We start from the raw sequence: 19,606 nt of genomic DNA, 5'->3' as shown, positions 1-19,606 counted from the left end.
GTATGTGTGTATGTATGTGTGTATGTATGTGTGTATGTGTGTATGCATGCATGCATGTATGTATGCATGTATGTATGTATGTATGTATGTATGCATGTATGTATGTATGCATGCATGTTTGTGTGTGTATGTATGTATGTATTTGTGTATGTATGTATATGTATGTGTGTGTGTGTATGCATGTGTGTATGTATCATTTCCTAATAATATAGCTCAGTGGTCAGAGTGTCGGGCTCACAATCATGGGGTAGTGAGTTTGATTCTTGGACTGGGCTGCGTGTTGTGTTCTTGAGCAAGACACTTTATTTCACTTTGCTACAGTTCACTCAGCTGTAGAAATGAGTTGCAACATCACTGGTGCCAAGCTGTATCAGAGTTTGCCTTTCCTTTGGATAACATCGGTGGCATAGAGAGGGGAGGCCGGTATGCACACACAACTGCTGGACTTCCATAAACGACTTTGCCTGGACTTGTCCCTCAGAGGGAAACTTTCAAGGCGCAATCTCATGGTCATTCATGGCCAAAGGGAGTTTTTACATCGACTGGTTAATATGCCACACATAAAACCTCCCTCACAAGAACAACTGGTGGGAACACAAAACAACACAAGTTGCCCAGAAAGTCGAGGTTACCATTCTTAGGAATTCCAGTGTCCAGACTGATCGAGAATACAAGCAAACTGACCAGATCTCAATGTGGAAAATCATACTAAAAAAACCTTGTCTTCAGGTTGGTGTTGCAGGCTCAGCTGACAAAAAACACATCTCTCTCTTATACTCTTTTACTTGTTTCAGTCATTTGACTGCGGCCATGCTGGAGCACCGCCTTTAGTCGAGCAAATCGACCCCGGGACTTATTCTTTGTATCCCAGTACTTATTCTATCGGTCTCTTTTGCCGAACCGCTAAGTGATGGGGACGTAAACACACCAGCATCGGTTGTCAAGCGATGCTAGGGGGACAAACACACACACACATACATCATCATCATCATCATCATCGTCGTTTAGCGTCCGTTTTCCATGCTAGCATGGGTTGGACGGTTCTACTGGGGTCTGTGAAGCCAGAAGGCTTCATCAGGCCCAGTCAAATCTGGCAGTGTTTCTACGGCTGGATGCCCTTCCTAACACCAACCACTCCGTGAGTGTAGTGGGTGCTTTTTACGTGCCACCTGCACAGGTGCCAGACAGAGATGGCAAACGGCCGCGAACGGATGGTGCTTTTTATGTGCCACCGGCACGAGGGCCAGGCGAGGCTGGCAACAGACACGAAACGGGGCGGTGCTGGCAACGGTCGCGAAATGTATATATATATACATATATATGACAGGCTTCTTTCAGTTTCCGTCTACCAAATCCACTCACAAGGCATTGGTCGGCCCGGGGCTATAGCAGAAGACACTTGCCCAAGATGCCACGCAGTGGGACTGAACCCGGAGTCATGTGGTTGGTTAGCAAGCTACTTACCACACAGCCACTCCTGCGCCTATCTCTGGTAGCATTTGAAAAATTGAACAAATATAAGGACCTGGAGATTGAAATGAGAACAATATGACATCTTGAAACAACAAGATTAGCTATTATAATTGGGGCACTTGAAATGACATCAAAATGTGCAGACAGGTATGTAAACCAAATCTCTGGCAGTTCCAAAATATGTAACTTACAGAAGATCATACTAATGAGTACCTCACCATATTCCACATAAATTCCTCTCAATGTAAATGCAGCTTTCCTCAGGCTCTGTTTTTTCCCCCCTCCTATAGATAATGTTTTCAGTTGCATGAATCCTCACCTGTTAGCATTTTCAGATGCAAAACCTTATTGTCCCCAATGTCTCTGGTTGAGATTTGGGAGCAACTCATCTAAATTAAAGTATAACCCACATTAATAATAATAATAATGATTTCAAATTTTTGCCACAAGGGCAGCTTGGGGGAGGGGATTTAGTCAATTACATCAACCCCAGTATTTCACTGGTACTTAATTTATTGACCCTGAAAGGATGAAAGGCAAAGCTGACCTCAGTGGAATTTGAACTCAGAATGTGGTGATGGGTGAAATACCTATTTGTTTACTACCCGCAAGGGGCTAAACACAGAGGAGACAAACAAGGACAGACAGATGGATTAAGTCGATTATATCGAGCCCAGTGCGTAACTGGTACCTATTTAGTCGACCCCAAAAGGATGAAAGGCAAAGTCAACCTCGGCGGAATTTGAACTCGGAACATAACGGCAGACGAAATACCTATTTCTTTACTACCCACAAGGGGCTAAACACAGAGAGGACAAACAAGGACAGACAAACGGATTAAGTCGACTACATCGACCCCAGTGCATAACTGGTACTTAATTTATTGGCCCCAGAAGGATGAAAGGTAAAGTCAACCTCGGCGGAATTTGAACTCAGAACATAACGGCAGACGAAATACCTATTTCTTTACTACCCACAAGGGGCTAAACACAGAGAGGACAAACAAGGACAGACAAACGGATTAAGTCGACTACATCGACCCCAGTGCATAACTGGTACTTAATTTATTGGCCCCGGAAGGATGAAAGGTAAAGTCAACCTCGGCAGAATTTGAACTCGGAACATAACGGCAGACGAAATACCTATTTCTTTACTACCCACAAGGGGCTAAACACAGAGAGGACAAACAAGGACAGACAAACGGATTAAGTCGACTACATCGACCCCAGTGCATAACTGGTACTTAATTTATTGGCCCCGGAAGGATGAAAGGTAAAGTCAACCTCGGCGGAATTTGAACTCAGAACATAACGGCAGACGAAATAAGCATTTCGCCCAGCATGCTAACGATTCTGCCAGCTCGCCACCTTTAATAATAATAGTAAAAATGGTTTCAAAAGTAGGTCAAAGTCAAGTGAGAAAACTCACATCAGCCGTTGCTTGGTATGTGGCCCTGAGAACTCACAACAACAGTGAAACATCAATGTCTGTCACTCCAAAAAAAGGGATCTGATGTAAGTTGTGTCATTTGGCTATGACCTACTTTTAGATATTGTTACACCAAGGGCATTCCCTTATGCCTAAAATAAAGGAAGCCACCCAACAAACTAACACACACACACATCATGTGTATGTGTGCTCAACTTTATATATATATATATATATATATATATCATCATCATCGTTTAGTGTCCGCTTTCCATGCTAGCATGGGGTATATATACACACATATATATATATCATCATCATCGTTTAACGTCCGCTTTCCGCGCTAGCATGGGTTGATATACATACATATCTATGTACATATATATATATATATATTATATATAGAAACTCTGCCAGATCAAGATTGGAGTCCGGTGCAGCCATCTGGTTCGCCAGCCCTCAGTCAAAATCGTCCAACCCATCCTAGCATGGAAAGTGGACGTTAAACGATGATGATGATGATGATATATATATATATAATATATATATATATATATATATATATATCATCATCATCATCGTTTAGTGTCCGCTTTCCATGCTAGCATGGGGTATATATACACACATATATATATATCATCATCATCGTTTAACGTCCGCTTTCCGCGCTAGCATGGGTTGATATACATACATATCTATGTACATATATATATATATATATATATAGAAACTCTGCCAGATCAAGATTGGAGTCCGGTGCAGCCATCTGGTTCGCCAGCCCTCAGTCAAAATCGTCCAACCCATCCTAGCATGGAAAGTGGACGTTAAACGATGATGATGATGATGATATATATATATATATATATATATATATATATATATATATATACACACACATACATACACACATGTGTGTGTGTGTATGAGCGTGAGTGTGCATGGGTCAAGTAGGTGAGTTGTCCTTTAAATCTAAATTTAATTTACTATGCGTCTTTATTACTGATATCAGCTTGCTTGAAAATGCACTTCACATGGGATGAACAAAGGACAAAGATTAATATACTTCAAATATACTTTCTATTATTCCCAAACTATTGTTTCCACCACTCAAACACTCACCCCATACCTCACTCTTGCCTTCCTCTACATCTTATATTTTGTCCATCTCATGTATGGAATGGAAGCACTCCGTCGGTTACGACGACGAGGGTTCCGGTTGATCTGAATCAACGGAACAGCCTGCTCGTGAAATTAACGTGTAAGTGGCTGAGCACTCCACAGACACGTGTACCCTTAACGTAGTTCTCGGGGATATTCAGCGTGACACAGAGAGTGACAAGGCCGGCCCTTTGAAATACAGGTACAACAGAAACAGGAAGTAAGAGTGAGAGAAAGTTGTGGTGAAAGAGTACAGCAGGGATCACCACCATCCCTGCCGGAGCCTCGTGGAGCTTTAGGTGTTTTCACTCAATAAACACTCACAACGCCCGGTTTGGGAATTGAAACCGCAATCCTATGACCGCGAGTCCGCTGCCCTAACCACTGGGCCATTGCACCTCCACTTGTCTATCTCATACAGCCTCTGGGATATAAATTTTACTTTAACCCTTATTATTTACATTCAACAAATATTTGTCCTCATTTGTTTGTTGTTAACACAACATTTCAGCTGATATATCCTCCAGCCTTCTTCAGGTGTCTTGGGGAAATTTCAAACCTGGGTTCTCATTCCTAAGGTATTTTTCGATGTTGTTATTATTATTATTATTATTATTATTATTATTATTATTCAGGTCATCTTGGGGTTAGTAGCCCATGTGTTTAACCACTACGCCATATTCCTGTGGGCATATAATAATAATAATAATAATAATAATAAAAAAAACATCTCATCTCAAATCTGGTCTTTCTGTCGCTTAATTCTCTAACCCATCTTTTCCCAACTTCCACTCATAGAAACTTATGCACACGACCGCAAACCTTTCCATCTCAAATCTTGCCTTTCTTACTGCCGCCTAAATCTCGTCTTCTCCCACTGCGCAGTGCGCCCGCCCTCCCGCCCCCACCACCAGTACCGGAAGTCCTTACCTCACCTTGCCTTCCTTTGCTTTTCTTCCATGAACACCTAAAGGCTTTAAACCAATACCACCCCTTCTATATATGGTGGTGACCATACGGCGCAAAAACATGATAGTGTATTGTAACAGGTTGAACTTAAGTTCATTGCTTTGCTTATGAATTCTGCCAAATGCGAGTTTTTTTCTTCTTTTCAGGTACATGACGCCACTGCTCCCCGTCCCTGGGCCTCTCGGGTCAATACCTTCCACCCCCTCAGGGTGGGCACCCTCAACGCTGGCACACTGAAAGGTAGGTCTGGCGAGATAGTCGAGATGCTTGAACGGAGACGTGTTGATGTATGTTGTATGCAAGAAATAAGGTGGAGAGGAGGATCTGCTAGGTTCCTCACAGGCAAGGAACACAGGTACAAGATTTTCTGGGCAGGGAACACTGACGGGGTTGGTGGCGTGGGTATACTTATCGCTGAGAAATGGATAGATAGAGTAATTGAGGTAATCAGAGTAAGTGACAGAATACTTAAGATTAGAATAGTGCTTCATAATAGATTAGCAACCATTATATCGGCTACCCGATGGACAGAAATACAGTTTCTATGACACCCTACTGCAGACCACCTCATTGACGAATGACAGGGACCTTCTCTTTGTGGCTGGTGATTTCAATGGGCATGTTGGACGACATGCTGGGGGCTTCCATGGCGTACATGGAGGCTACAGTTATGGTTCCCGAAACGAGGAGGGAACCAGGCTGCTGGAGTTCTGCGATGCGAATAGTCTTATGATCTGCAACACTAACTTCAGGAAACCAACAAGCCACCTGGTCACCTACCGATCGGGCCGGCATACTAGCCAAATCGACTACATCCTTGCCAGAAAAAAAGAAAGATGGCTGCTTATAAATGCCAAAACCTTCCCAGGCGAAGAATGCACCCCACAACATAGACTGGTAGTTAGTGACTTTAGGATCAGGACTAAGAGGGCGACTAGAAGACGACCAACATGGAGGAGAAGGGTCTGGAAGCTTAAAGACCCTGCGAATGGACAGAGACTTAGAGATATGTTACTTGAAGCCTTTGACGAAGTGGAAGGGGGTATAGCTACACATGGGGTAGAAGACAACTGGACGTTTCTGAGGGACAACCTGCTGAAAGCCGCTGACCAGATCTGTGGCTGGTGCAAAGTCCCCTTAAGACACAAAATAACGTGGTGGTGGAACAATATTGTTGACAGGGCTATTAGACAAAAGAAACAGGCTTGGAAGGCCTGGAAGAACGGTGGTAGCAGGGAAGTGTATCAGACTGCCAGAAGGGAAGCTAGGAGACAGGTCTATCTAGCCAGAGGGGAAGCAGATAAAAGAAAATTTGCCAATGTCCTGCGCCGTGAGGATGAAAGACTTGAGGTATTTCGTGTTGCAAGACAGTGTGTGAGAGAGAATCGTGATGTGGTAGGAGAGAAATGTGTTCGCATGGAGGATGGTTCACTTGCGCTAAATGAGGATGCAAAGAGAGAAGCTTGGAGACGCCACTATGGAAGGTTGCTGAATGAGGAAAATGAATGGGATAAAGAGAGTCTGCCGAATGTTGACCCAACAGAGGGACCAGCTATCCGAGTTGATAGTTCCGTGGTAGCTAAGGCAATTAGAAGCATGAAGACAGGGAAAGCCCCAGGCCCATCAGGAATTACTGCAGAATGCTCAAAATATCTGGTAGTGTCGGCTATAGCATAGTCACCCGTATAGTTAACCAGGTGATACACGAAGGAGTCATACCCAATGACTGGTGTAGCAGCATAATAGTCAACTGCTACAAAGGTAAAGGCAATGCCCTAGATACAAATAACTACAGGGGCATCAAGCTGTTGGATCAGGTAATGAAGGTTACGGAGAGGGTTATAGCCCAGTTAATTAGAGAGAGAGTTAGCTTAGATGATATGCAGTTTGGGTTCGTGCCAGGGAAAAGTACTACTGATGCTATATTCCTGGTAAGACAGCTGCAGGAGAATACCTAGCCAAAGGTAAGCCCTTGTACCTGGCTTTTGTTGACTTAGAGAAAGCCTTTGACAGGGTCCCCCGATCCCTTATCTGGTGGTCAATGAGGAAACTAGGGATAGATGAATGGTTAGTGAGAGCTGTGCGAGCCATGTACAGAGACGCAGCTAGTAAGGTGAGGGTTGGCAACGAGTACAGTGAAGAATTCCGGGTAGAGGTTGGGGTCCACCAAGGTTCAGTCCTCAGCCCCCTCCTATTTATCATAGTCCTCCAGGCAATAACGGAAGAATTTAAGACAGGATGCCCCTGGGAGCTCCTATATGCTGATGACCTTGCCCTAATTGCTGAGTCACTATCAGAACTGGAGGAGAAGTTTCAGGTGTGGAAACAAGGATTAGAATCGAAGGGCCTTAGAATCAACCTAGCCAAAACCAAAGTCCTAATAAGTAGGAAGGTGGACCAACCACAAACGACTTCAGGTAGATGGCCCTGCTCGATCTGTAGAAAAGGTGTAGGTAGAAACTCTATAAGGTGCACCAAGTGTAAGCTATGGACACATAAGAGGTGCAGCAATGTCAAAGGTAGGCTAACTGGGAAGATAGTTTTCGTATGTGGCAGATGCTCAGGAGAAATAAACACTGGAAATGTGCAGAGACCAACTTCTACCACGTTCCAGGGAGACAAACTAGAAGTAGTTGATAGCTTCCGCTACCTAGGAGACCAAGTTAGTAGCGGGGGTGGGTGTGCTGAAAGTGTAACTGCTAGAGTAAGAATAGCCTGGGAAAAGTTTAGAGAGCTCTTACCCCTGCTGGTGACAAAAGGTCTCTCGCTCAGAGTAAAAGGCAGACTTTATGATGCATGTGTACGTACAGCCATGCTACATGGCAGTGAAACATGGGCCGTGACTGCTGAGGACATGCGTAAGCTCGCAAGAAATGAAGCCAGTATGCTCCGATGGATGTGTAATGTCAGTGTTCATAATCGTCAGAGTGTAAGTACCTTGAGAGAAAAGTTGAACCTAAGAAGTGTCAGTTGTGGTGTGCAAGAGAGACGGCTGCGCTGGTATGGTCATATGACGAGAATGGCTGAAGATAGTTGTGTGCAAAAGTGCTACACCCTAGCAGTTGAGGGAACCTGTGGAAGAGGTAGACCCAGGAAAACCTGGGACGAAGTGGTGAGGCACGACCTACGAACTTTAGGTCTCACCAAGGAAATGACTAGAGACCGAGACCTATGGAAGTATGCTGTGCGTGAGAAGACCCGGCAAGACTAGTCAGGCCATAACCCGTGGCCCCTACCTGGGACGTAGTCAGTCCACCTGTGCATACCTTCCTTCTTGTGACACTTGTGAAGACCTGTTGAGGCAAGTGAAAATCAAACAAAATCAAAATAGATGAACATCAATGGAATTTGTGGTACCAGTGCCGGTGGCACACAAGAATACCATCCGAACGTGGCCGTAGCCAGTACCGCACCGACTGGCCTCCATGCTGTGGGCACGTAACAATCACCATCCAATCGTGGTCGATCGCCAGCCTAATCTGGCTCCTGTGTCGGTGGCACATAAAAAACACCATCCAAGCGTGGTCGTCTGCTAGCCTTGTCTGGCACCTGTGTCGGTGGCACATAAAAACACCATCCGAGCGTGGCCGTTCGCCAGCCTCGTCTGGCACCTGTGTCGGTGGCACATAAAAACACCATCCGAGCGTGGCCGTTCGCCAGCCTCGTCTGGCACCTGTGTCGGTGGCACATAAAAAACACCATCCGAGCGTGGTCGTCTGCTAGCCTTGTCTGGCACCTGTGTCGGTGGCACATAAAAACACCATCCGAGCGTGGCCGTCTCCCAGCCTCGTCTGGCACCTGTATCGGTGGCACATAAAAACACCATCCGAGCGTGGTCGTCTGCCAGCCTTGTCTGGCACCTGTGTCGGTGGCACATAAAATCACCCACTACACTCTCGGAGTGGTTGGCGTTAGGAAGGGCATCCAGCTATAGAAACACTGCCAGATCTGACTGGCCTGGTGCAGCCTTCGGGCTCCCCAGACACCAGTTGAACCGTCCAACCCATGCTAGCATGGAAAGCGGACGTTAAATGATGATGAATAATAATAATAATAATACTGGACTAAACTAAATGCAAAAGAAATAGACAAAGAAAAATCCCAGCAATGGTTGAGAAGCTCAGGACTCAAAGCAGAAACAGAGGGATTTTTAATTGCAGCACAAGACCAAAGCCTCCCCACCAGAAATTACCAAAAACATGTAATGAAAAGAAATATAACAAGTAACAGCAGAATATGTGGAGATGGACAAGAAACAATAAATCATTATCTCTGGCTGCCCAGTCCTGGCTAAGAAGGAATATATTCACAGACACGACAGAGTTGGGACCTATATACACTGGAAGCTATGCCAATATTATAAAATAACAATAGAAAAAAGATGGTATAGGCACACACCAGAAAAGGTCACAGAAAACGAGAAAGCAACCATACTCTGGGATATGCCGATACACACAGATAGAGAAATTAAGGCCAACAGACCAGATATAGTTGTCAGAGATCATGAAGAAAAAAAATGCTTTCTAATTGATGTATCAATACCAGCAGATGACAACGTGTCTCTAAAAGAAATGGAGAAACTTTCAAAATACAAAGACCTGGAAATAGAGGTAACCAGAATGTGGAATCTAAAAACAGAAACAATTCCTATCATAGTAGGTGCATTAGGCATGATAAAAAAATATTCAGACAAATACATAACAAAAACACCAGGACTTACAAACATATAACACATATAACATACAGAAAATTGCACTACTAGGCACTGCACACATCCTACAAAGTGACTTTGTGCATGGTGATGAGAAACTAAAATTATGGTAGAGACAGGAGCAGGTGATCTGCCATAGAAAAGGTACATGGCTACCAGCTGGAAAAGGGAGAAAAGGTGGTGATGATGGGGTGTCAGAGCATACTCTTAGGGCACAAGGTAGATACAAGAGAGAGTAGGGACAGTGGATAGTGGATGGATGGATAGGTAGGTTCATGAGAATGTGATGGGGTGGTGATAGGGATGCAGATGGGTGCAGTGAATGGTGAACTGAGGTGGAGGTGTGGTCAGCTATGAATTTCAATGTGGGATGGGGAAGATGCAGGAAATAGCAGTGGTTAGGGAAGAGGAGGTGATAAGTGACAGTATATAAAGGGTGGATAACAACAACATAATAAAACCAAAGACAGAGGAGAAGTAGGGAGATGATGCAAAGTGTGTGGGTGAGGAATGAGAGAGAGAGAGAGATGCACAGTAAGAGATACAGAAGGCAGTTGTAAGTAGGGGTAGATATAGTGAGGGACAAAGAAAAACGGTGCAGTCAATGATAGCAGAGATGAGAGGGTGTTGAAGGGGAAGTGTGATGCAGTGGAAAATAAAGGAGTAAGGGATGATATTGCAAAAGCAGAACGGGTGACAAAAGAAGTGGTACCAAGGAGAGGGATGACAGGTAGCACAAAAACAGGGATGAAATATGTGTGGTTCAGCTCTCATATAATTACAGCAGCTGAGTAAACAGTAATTAAAAGAGTGATGAACGAATGTGTGTTAGGAAAACAAAACTGGCAGCGGCAGATTGAGTACAAAGGCCTAGTCATAAATGATGGGTTTTGACAACCTCATGTTTTTACCGAGATGGACTGGTCTTCTCAAGCCTAGCAAATCCCTAATCATTTCAGTCCTTTGAGATCTCCTGAGGTCAGTCTTCACTACTTTATCCCTTGTCTTCCTGCATCTCCCTCTTCTATAGGTTCCATCCATTTTTAGTAACTGGAACTTCTTTATGCAGCTGTTCTCACTCAAACACATCCTATGACCATATCAACACAGTCTTTTCTCATGTACACTACATCTGATGCCTCTTATACACAATTCTTCTCTCGATAGACTTGAACTTTATTATACATTCACTAAAAGCACCAACTGATCATGGCCGATGCCAGACTCACCTGGCACGTAAAAAGCACCCACTACACTCGCGGAGTGGTTGGCGTTAGGAAGGGCATCCAGCTGTAGAAACACTGCCAGATCAGACTGGAGCCTGGTGCAGCCTCCTGGCTTCACAGACCCCGGTCAAACCGTCCAACCCGTGCTAGAGCGGAAAACGGACGTATGATGATGATGATTACCATTGCACACCCAGCAGAGCTGGCTACCTTCATTTACTATGGTATTTTAAGTATGATACAGAGGCACCTGTTTTAATTTAATACTGCTTCCATACATATAACAGTCTTCACAAATAGAGTTTTGTGTCCCAAGAAGGAAAGGTATGCATTAGTGGACTGGCTACATCCCATGTAGAGGCCACGGGTTATGATCTCACTTGTCCTGCCGGGTCTTCTCACACACAGCATACTTCCAAAGGTCTCGGTCTCTAGTCATTTCCTCGGTGAGACCTAAAGTTCGAAGGTCATGCTTCACCACCTCGTCCCAGGTTTAATAATAATAATAATAATAATAATCCATGGATGGAATTTTTAAATATTTTAATGCAGTGCTATGCACATTTCCACAAATCACATGTTTCATATGATCATATTCCATATTCCTGGGATGATTATGGTACAGTACGTAACATTCATGTATTCATTTCTTCAGGTGATGAAGAATGTGTGTGTGTGTGTATATATATATATATATATATATATATATATGCACACACACATAGTCCAAACCATGCCAGCTTGGACAACAGATGTTAAATGATGACGATGACATAAACACTCACACACATACATATATGTAATGTACACATACTCAGAAACATATATAAATATTTATCTCATATGATAATGTTCATGCTGAGGATGTTGTTGTTATTGTTTAACTCTTAAGTCATCTCTGACCCAAAAAGCTTAGGGCACCCAGCCTCTTGTTGACTAACTGGGATGCACTGGGGTGGTGGTGGTGGTGACAAAGATGACAACAATGAAAATGAAGATAATCCCAAAATTAGTTTACCTTTCCATTGAGTTCGAAAGAATTAAAAATGTTGTTAGTCAGCAAAAACTTCTGACACAATTCCAGTCCAAGATTAGAGCAAGCTGTCAACATAGAAGAACCGTCCACCAGATAGAGGGCCTGGATCTTCTCAGAGTGTTCCATGTGATTCTTGATTACTGCCAGCAACTTCTTGTCAGCCGTAGCTACTTCAGCCGGGTTGATTCCCAACATAATCATTTCATTTATGGTTTGGATTAATTCTAGAAACGAATAAAGGAAAACAAAAATAAAAATCCAATAAATAAATAAAAAAAAAAGGAGAAACAAAAGTAAGAAATAACATACTTAAAATACAATAAACATAAAATACAATAAACATAGGCACAGGAGTGGCTGTGTGGTAAGTAGCTTACTAACCAGCCACATGGTTCCGGGTTCAGTCCCACTGCGTGGCATCTTGGGCAAGCATCTTCTGCTATAGCCCCTGGCCGACCAATGCCTTGTGAGTGGATTTGGTATATATGTATATGTGTATGTGTCTGTGTTTGTGTGTGTGTGTGTTTGTCCCCCTAGCATTGCTTGACAACCGATGCTGGTATGTTTACATCCCCATCACTTAGCGGTTTGGCAAAAAGAGCCCGATAGAATAAGTACTGGGCTTACTTATAAGAATAAGTCCCGGGGTCGATTTGCTCGACTAAAAGCGGTGCTCCAGCATGGCTGCAGTCAAATGACTGAAACAAGTAAAAGAGAGTAAAAAGAGTATAGAATAATCAAAAAACAGTCCTCCGTACTCTACCACCATGCCAAAGACCACCATGGAGGCAACTTGGGTCAGCTTGACATCTGCATCTTATCCAAGCACCAAAAAGACCCAACACTCAGACAAATATGGGAGTACGTCCTTATAAATGAAACCTCCCCAATACTAAATAGGAAATATACATAGTAAATACCATACCTCCATACCCACAGTTTACACAGGTAGAGTAGAATAGTTAGTGGACCGTTAGGTAGATAAATGTATGTATGTGGGTGTGTGTGTGTGTGGGTGTGAGTGTGTGGGTGTGTGCATGCACATTTTTTTTTTTTGTTTGTAAGCATATGGATATGAAAATAAAGAGATCAACATAGAGACGGATAGGTAGATAGGTTATGAGGACAGACATCCACACATGTGCAAATGATGGAGACTGAAACACATGACCATACACACACACACACACACACTTTACTCCACATAAGGACACATATGGAGACACGGACCCACACGTATAGAGATGCACATCCATACATACAAACATGGTACATAGTTGCATAACACACACACAGACATGCACACACAAGGAGACAGAGGTGCACACATATACAAACACACGCTCACACACACACATACATAGAAAATACACAAACACAGACATGCAAACACATTAATATGCAGGATACATACATACAGATGCACACACATGCATACATACATACATACATACACACATACATATGTAGAGGCATGCATGCATAGGTACACACACTGACCCACACTCATGCGTACAAACAAACAAAAAGGAACACAGTGTAAATAAGGGACAGAGTCAAGACTATCGAAAAGGGTGCAAAGGCACAACAAACATTTTAGGAAAATAAAAATAAGAAATAAGTGGAAATTTTACTGGTGAGTGTGTTAAATAATAAGGCACGAAAAGAGAATGACCCTCCCCAGACACAACAGAATAGAATAATCCTTTTTGTATTTTTTATTTTGGGAATAGTGGATCTTGAAGCACACATAAAGCCATAAACAACAGCATGTAAACATTATGTTGGAAAACCCTTTTGGATGGAAAATGTCAAAGGCTGCCCATAGAACTTGAACTCACATCTCCTGTAGACATGACAGGAGATGAAGATTCAAGTCCCATGGACAGCATTCAACTGGGTTTTTTTTTCCAAAAGGATTTTTCCAACCCAATGTATCCATACTGTAGTTTGTGATTTTATTTGAGCTTCGAGATTCACTATTCCAAACAATAATTATTCCACGTTCTCCCAAAGGTTTGTAGGTTCTTGTGGCATCAACGATCTTTATATATAAAGCTGAAGTTGTCTGTGTGTGGCAGGTTTGGTAGCCTTCAACTAACACTATCTCCTCCGAGACCCAGTGGCGCAAGTTGACCAAAATTGAGAGTATGATAGAAGAAGGCTTGCTCTTCATTCCGTAGAAGAAAAAATTCAAATCGGACCATGTTAACACTAAAAACTTTTTATATCAAAAAGGTGCATTTTTTCTAGGAAAATCCCTATTTTTTATGATTTTTTGACTGCTGTGTCGCCATTTTGCGGTGTATTTCAACCAGAAAAAAATGTTCACTTAAAGAGAATAACAAGCTACATAATGCAAAATTTTTACTTTTCAAAAATTCCAATTCTAAAGGGTCGAAAAGTAAACAAACCCAAGCAACACCGGACGATACTGCTAGTAATGAATATATTTTAATGGGTCTGGGAAGCCAGGAAGCTGCGCCAGGCCCAGTCTGAAACACTGCCAGATCAGACTGGGCCTGGCACAGCCCCCTGGCTTCCCAGACCCCAGTTGAACCGTCCAACCCATGCTAGCATGGAAAGCGGACATTAAACGATGACGATGATTTACAGAAAAGCATTAGGTTGGTAGTATTATCATTAAAAACTTCCATGCTTCCTGAGATTCGCCAACACTACACCTGATTTTCTCCCCTCCATGCACACACAGGTATGTACCTGACTCATACACTGTTCGCTTTCCAGACATTTGTACATTACTGCATATACTTTATATGCACTTTTGAGAAGTTGTGGTGCACCTGAGCACTGTATACAATAATTTCATTATCATCATTATTATTATCATTATTAGATTGTCGAAGAAAGCACCTTGAACACTGAGGGGGAGGTCAATGTAATCCCCTCTACCAAACTTGATGGCTTAGTGCCAAAATTTGAAATGAATATTTAGTTATAAACCATTAGGTTCTGAGTTCAAATCTTATGAGAGATGATTTTTGCCTGAGTCCCAATTTTGTACTGGGGTTCATTGAACTGATTTTTACTTTCCCACCAATAGAATTATAAACTTGTGCCAACATGAGAAATCATTAATATTTGAAGAATTGTTGGCGGCAAGTTGGCAGAAACAATTCAGCCAGCTTGCTGGGCAAAATGCTTAGTGACATGTCATCCATTTTTATGTTCTGAGTTCAAATCCTCCTTAAGTCAACTTTGCCTTTCATCTTTTTGGGGTTGATAAAATAAGTACCTATTTCTTTACTACCCACAAGGGGCTAAACACTGAGAGGAGAAACCAGGACAGACAAACGGATTAAGTCGATTATATCGACCCCAGTGCATAACTGGTAATTATTTAATTGACCCTGAAAGGATGAAAGGCAAAGTCAACCTCGGCGGAATTTGAACTCGGAATGTATGGCAGATGAAATACGGCTAAGCATTTTGCCCGGCGTGCTAACAATTCTGCCAGCTCGCCACCTTATGATAAAATAAGTATCTATTGGGTAATAAGGTCAATGTAACCAACTTACCCCCTCCCCCCAAATTGCTGGCCTTGTGCCAAAATTTGAAATCAATACTTAATAGATTGGCAGAAGTGGGGGAGAGAGAGAAGTGGGGTAGGGGGACAGGGAATATTTTTCAGTATTTCTACCTTTATATACTGAGTTGTTCAAGTTAACATATACCTTTCCTTTGTTTGAAGTTGATAATAATAATAATAATGAAATTAATTGTATACAGTGCTCAGGTGCACCACAACTTGTCAGAAAGTGCATATAAAGTACATGCAGTAATGTAAAAATGTCTGGAAAGCGAACAATGTATGAGTCAGATACATGCTTGTGTGTGTATGGAGGGGAGAAAATCAAGTGTAGTGTTGGCGAATCTCAGGAAGCATGGAAGTTTTGAAGGATGCAGTGCTCCGACAACTAACAACTGATGCCGGCAGTTTGTTCCATGCTTCAGCAACCCTCAGCGTGAAAAAATGTTTCCTGAAGTCATGGGAGCTGTGCTGTTTTCTTACTTTGTAAATATGTCCACAGGTGTTAGATGGGTGGAGTTTGAAAAGGTGCTCAGAGTTATTGTTTGTACGATGGTTGATAATTTTATGGGTGTCTGCCAAGTCAGCTGCCAAACGTCGGAGTTTCAATGTGTCCATGCCCAGGGAAGTAAGGCGTTCAGGATATGGCAAATGCCTGATGGAGGGTATTCTTTTGGTTGCACGTCGCTGAACAGCTTCCAGACGATTGATATCCTGGGCAAGATAGGGGTTCCAGACCGGTGATGCAAATTCCAGGTGAGGTCTTACCATAGCTATATAAAGCCGCAGATAGATAGCCGGAGAGCGGCTCACAAAGGATTTGGTGAGTGATGCCAAGACACCCTCAGCCTTCTTGACAATTTTAGCGATGTGTTTTGTCCAACGCAAATCACTGTCGACAATAACACCCAGGTCACGTTCACATGAAGACTTTTTGAGACTAGTGTTGTGGAGGGAGTAGGTGGACGCTGGGTTTCTCCTCCCCAAATGCATGGTGGTACATTTGTCCACAGCCAGCTTGAGTTGCCAGTCCATGATCCACTGCTGCATTGTGTCCAGGTCTGCTTGCAATAGAGATCTATAGTGTACAGGATTTGACCTCTTTATTTCGAGGTACAGCTTGATGTCATCTGCAGATTTCAGCACTGTGGCATTCTTTAAGTTGGCATCTATGTCATTAACATATGCAACAAATAAAAGGGGGCCTAGAACAGATCCCTGTGGTACACCAGATGTCATCTTATAGGGCGAAGAGTGCTGTCCTAGAACTGTGACAACCTCTTTTCGGCTGAAAATAAAGGACTTCAACCAGTTATAGAGTTCGTCTCTTACACCCAACGCAGAAAGTTTCACCATAAGTCTTTTGTGTGGCACAGAGTTAAAAGCCTTAGCAAAGTCAAGGTAAACAACATCCACCCAGGATCCGCGATCAGTGATTTGGGTAACGTCCTCAAGAAACTCGATGAGTTGATTACAGCAGCTGGAGTTAGGAATAAATCCAAATTGTGACGGCTGGATAAGGCTGTGAGACTTCCAGAAGTTCCAGAGGGTTTCTCTGACACAGGATTCCATCAGTTTGGCGATGCAGCTAGTAAGACTGACGGGGCGATAGTTGACAGGCGATGTGCGGTTGCCTTTTTTGAACAGAGGGATGACACTGGCAGTTTTCCACTGTTCTGGAGTAACACCATTGTCAAGACAGAATTGGAAGAATAGAGAAAGTTGGCTTAGAAGAAAGTACCCACCGCGTTTGAGAAGTAGGTATGTAACACCATCGAGACCAGGAGAGGCATAATTGCGTTTATTCTTAAGGTGGCGTTGCAGCATTGCTGGTGTAAATTGCATAGTAGATATAGAGTCCGATGTCAGTGGTGATGAAGATGGAACATTTTGGTCTTCGACAGTAAAGATGCCGGCATAGCATCCAGCAATGATTTCTGCACATTCTTCGGAATTGCCAGTAATCTGTCATGTGTGGGGATTGCGAAGGGGACCAACTGGAGAGTGGGGTCTCTGCTTTGAGTGCACATACTTCCAGAACACTTTGCTGTCAGGGTTAGCTGCAATGCATTGTTCAAATTCAAGCACTGCCTTTTTTGTCACCTGCTTGAGGTGGTTGGCTGACCTATTGCGCTTTTTTCTGTTGCTCTCTGATTTGTGCAATTTGTATTCCCGTTCAGCATTACGGCGTTCTTTCCTGGCAAGTCGGACTGCTGCAGTCTCCCAAATTGCACTATTGGGTGGTTTTTTGTGCTTGCGTGGTACTGATGCTGCACATGCTGCCCATATTGAATTCAGAATGCTCTGGAGTATAGTGTCCTCATCTCCAGAGGCATAAAATTCGTGCCAGTTTGGGCGTTGCAGCTCAGTACAATAAGAGCTCCAGTTTGCTTTATTCCAGTCAAAGCGGGCAGTCTGAAGATGGTTGAGTTTTTTGTTACAACCAATCAGAGACAAGTCGGCCATGATCATGGAATGATCAGAGTCACCTAAAGGTTCTTCGGTAGTGACACTAATGATTGTTTCAGGAGAAGCGGTAAGTAGCAGATCCAAAGTGTTGTTACCCCTTGTGGGGGAGGTAACAACTTGGGACCAATTTGAATTCAGCACCAGTTCAAGGAAATCGTCTGCACTTTGCGGCCAATGGAAGGCCTCCCAGTCAATCTCAGGGAAATTGAAGTCCCCCGCAATATACACATATGTGGCTGTTTTCATGGCAGCAGCTCTGAGGATATCGAAAAGCTGTGCGTCTTGGTGATAATTTGGAGGACGGTAAACGACTCCGAGCAGAAGTGTTGACATGGTCATGTGTATATTGCAGAAAAGTACCTCCTGCTGAGATTGATTCAAATCATCACAGGGGATTGCCGATAGACTTGATCGAACATAAATCATCACACCCCCTCCACGGCGATTAATGCGGTCTTTGCGGAACAGGTTGTAGCCGGCTATGCTGAAAACTCCATCACAGAGTGCAGAGTGCGCCCATGTTTCCGTGACTGTGATGAAATCTGGGTTGATACTTTTGACGTAGGAGACAAAAAGATGCACCTTGTTGCATAAACTACGGGCATTCAAGGACAGCAGTTTATATCTGGATTTCAGATGATGATATACAGGGGATGGCTGATTGTTCTTGGTTAGTTTCTCAAGATTTTTGTATTGCCAGTTGCTGTTGTGGGTGTAGTCTGCTCAGTCCAACTGGCATCCCTTATCCACGACTCACCAGACTTGACAAATTTCCAGATCTGCCCATCATCGCGGAGGCTAAAACTCTCCCGTGGCACAGAGTTGCGATTTAGGGAAGCCACAGATCTTAGCTTTGGACGTACATCGGGTGGTAGGCCAGGACGTGTTCTAAAGTTGATAATGTTGTCACACCGAGCTCTGTCAGCAGCCAGATGGAATGTCCACGCCTCAGTAAAGCCCGTAAACAACAGCCTGATCAGCCTGGGTTTGGATCCCGGTCGGGTAAGGCGGGAAGCACTTTTTGGAGGGACACTAGCTGTGATTCCAATGAATGCCTGCAGATCTGCCACATCTTCCGGCACTCCGATGGCTATTAATTCATGAGTGGCTGGTTCAGCAACTCCCTCGATGCGTTGAGGTTCTGTACGAGCTACAGGTAAGTTACTGAGCAGGGCACTCCGATATGACCCTTCGCTGCGAGTTTTCGGACAGACACTGGTTCTGAGTCCTGTTACTTCACGACTCAAAGCAGAAATCATTCGTCTAATTTTAAAATAAGTACCAGTTGAGTAATGGGGGTCAACGCAATCAAATAGCACATTCTTTGACTGGAATGAATATTGACAGAAACAAAGAACTCGTAACCAGTCAAATATTGAATAACAAACACAGAGGTGTTGATGCTCATAATGATGATGATGATGATGATGATAAAGAATTAAAAAAATTCATCATCATTAGCGTTTAAACATATCCAGTTATCCATGCTTGCATGAGTAAGACAGAATTTGTTGAGGCATATTTTCTATGGCTGGATGCTCTTCCTGTTCCCATCAGTCACCTGTATCCAAGCAAGGAAATATTTC

At 43.3% G+C, this 19,606-nt stretch overlaps 1 protein-coding gene across 1 annotated transcript in view; it reads right to left on the bottom strand.

Moving 5' to 3' along the window:
- LOC115216335 (leucine-rich repeat serine/threonine-protein kinase 1) overlaps window positions 1-19,606 on the bottom strand; it is a 210,202-nt gene that overhangs the window by 105,869 nt on the left and 84,727 nt on the right. Inside the window, exon 2 of the mRNA XM_029785561.2 lies at window positions 11,984-12,225. Coding sequence (XP_029641421.1) covers window positions 11,984-12,225 — 242 coding nt within the window. The remainder of the gene's footprint in view (window positions 1-11,983; window positions 12,226-19,606) is intronic.

This window comes from Octopus sinensis, linkage group LG10 (assembly GCF_006345805.1).
Source record: "Octopus sinensis linkage group LG10, ASM634580v1, whole genome shotgun sequence".
In the NCBI taxonomy this organism is placed as follows: domain Eukaryota; kingdom Metazoa; phylum Mollusca; class Cephalopoda; order Octopoda; family Octopodidae; genus Octopus; species Octopus sinensis.
This window is presented reverse-complemented; position numbering and strand designations above follow the sequence as displayed.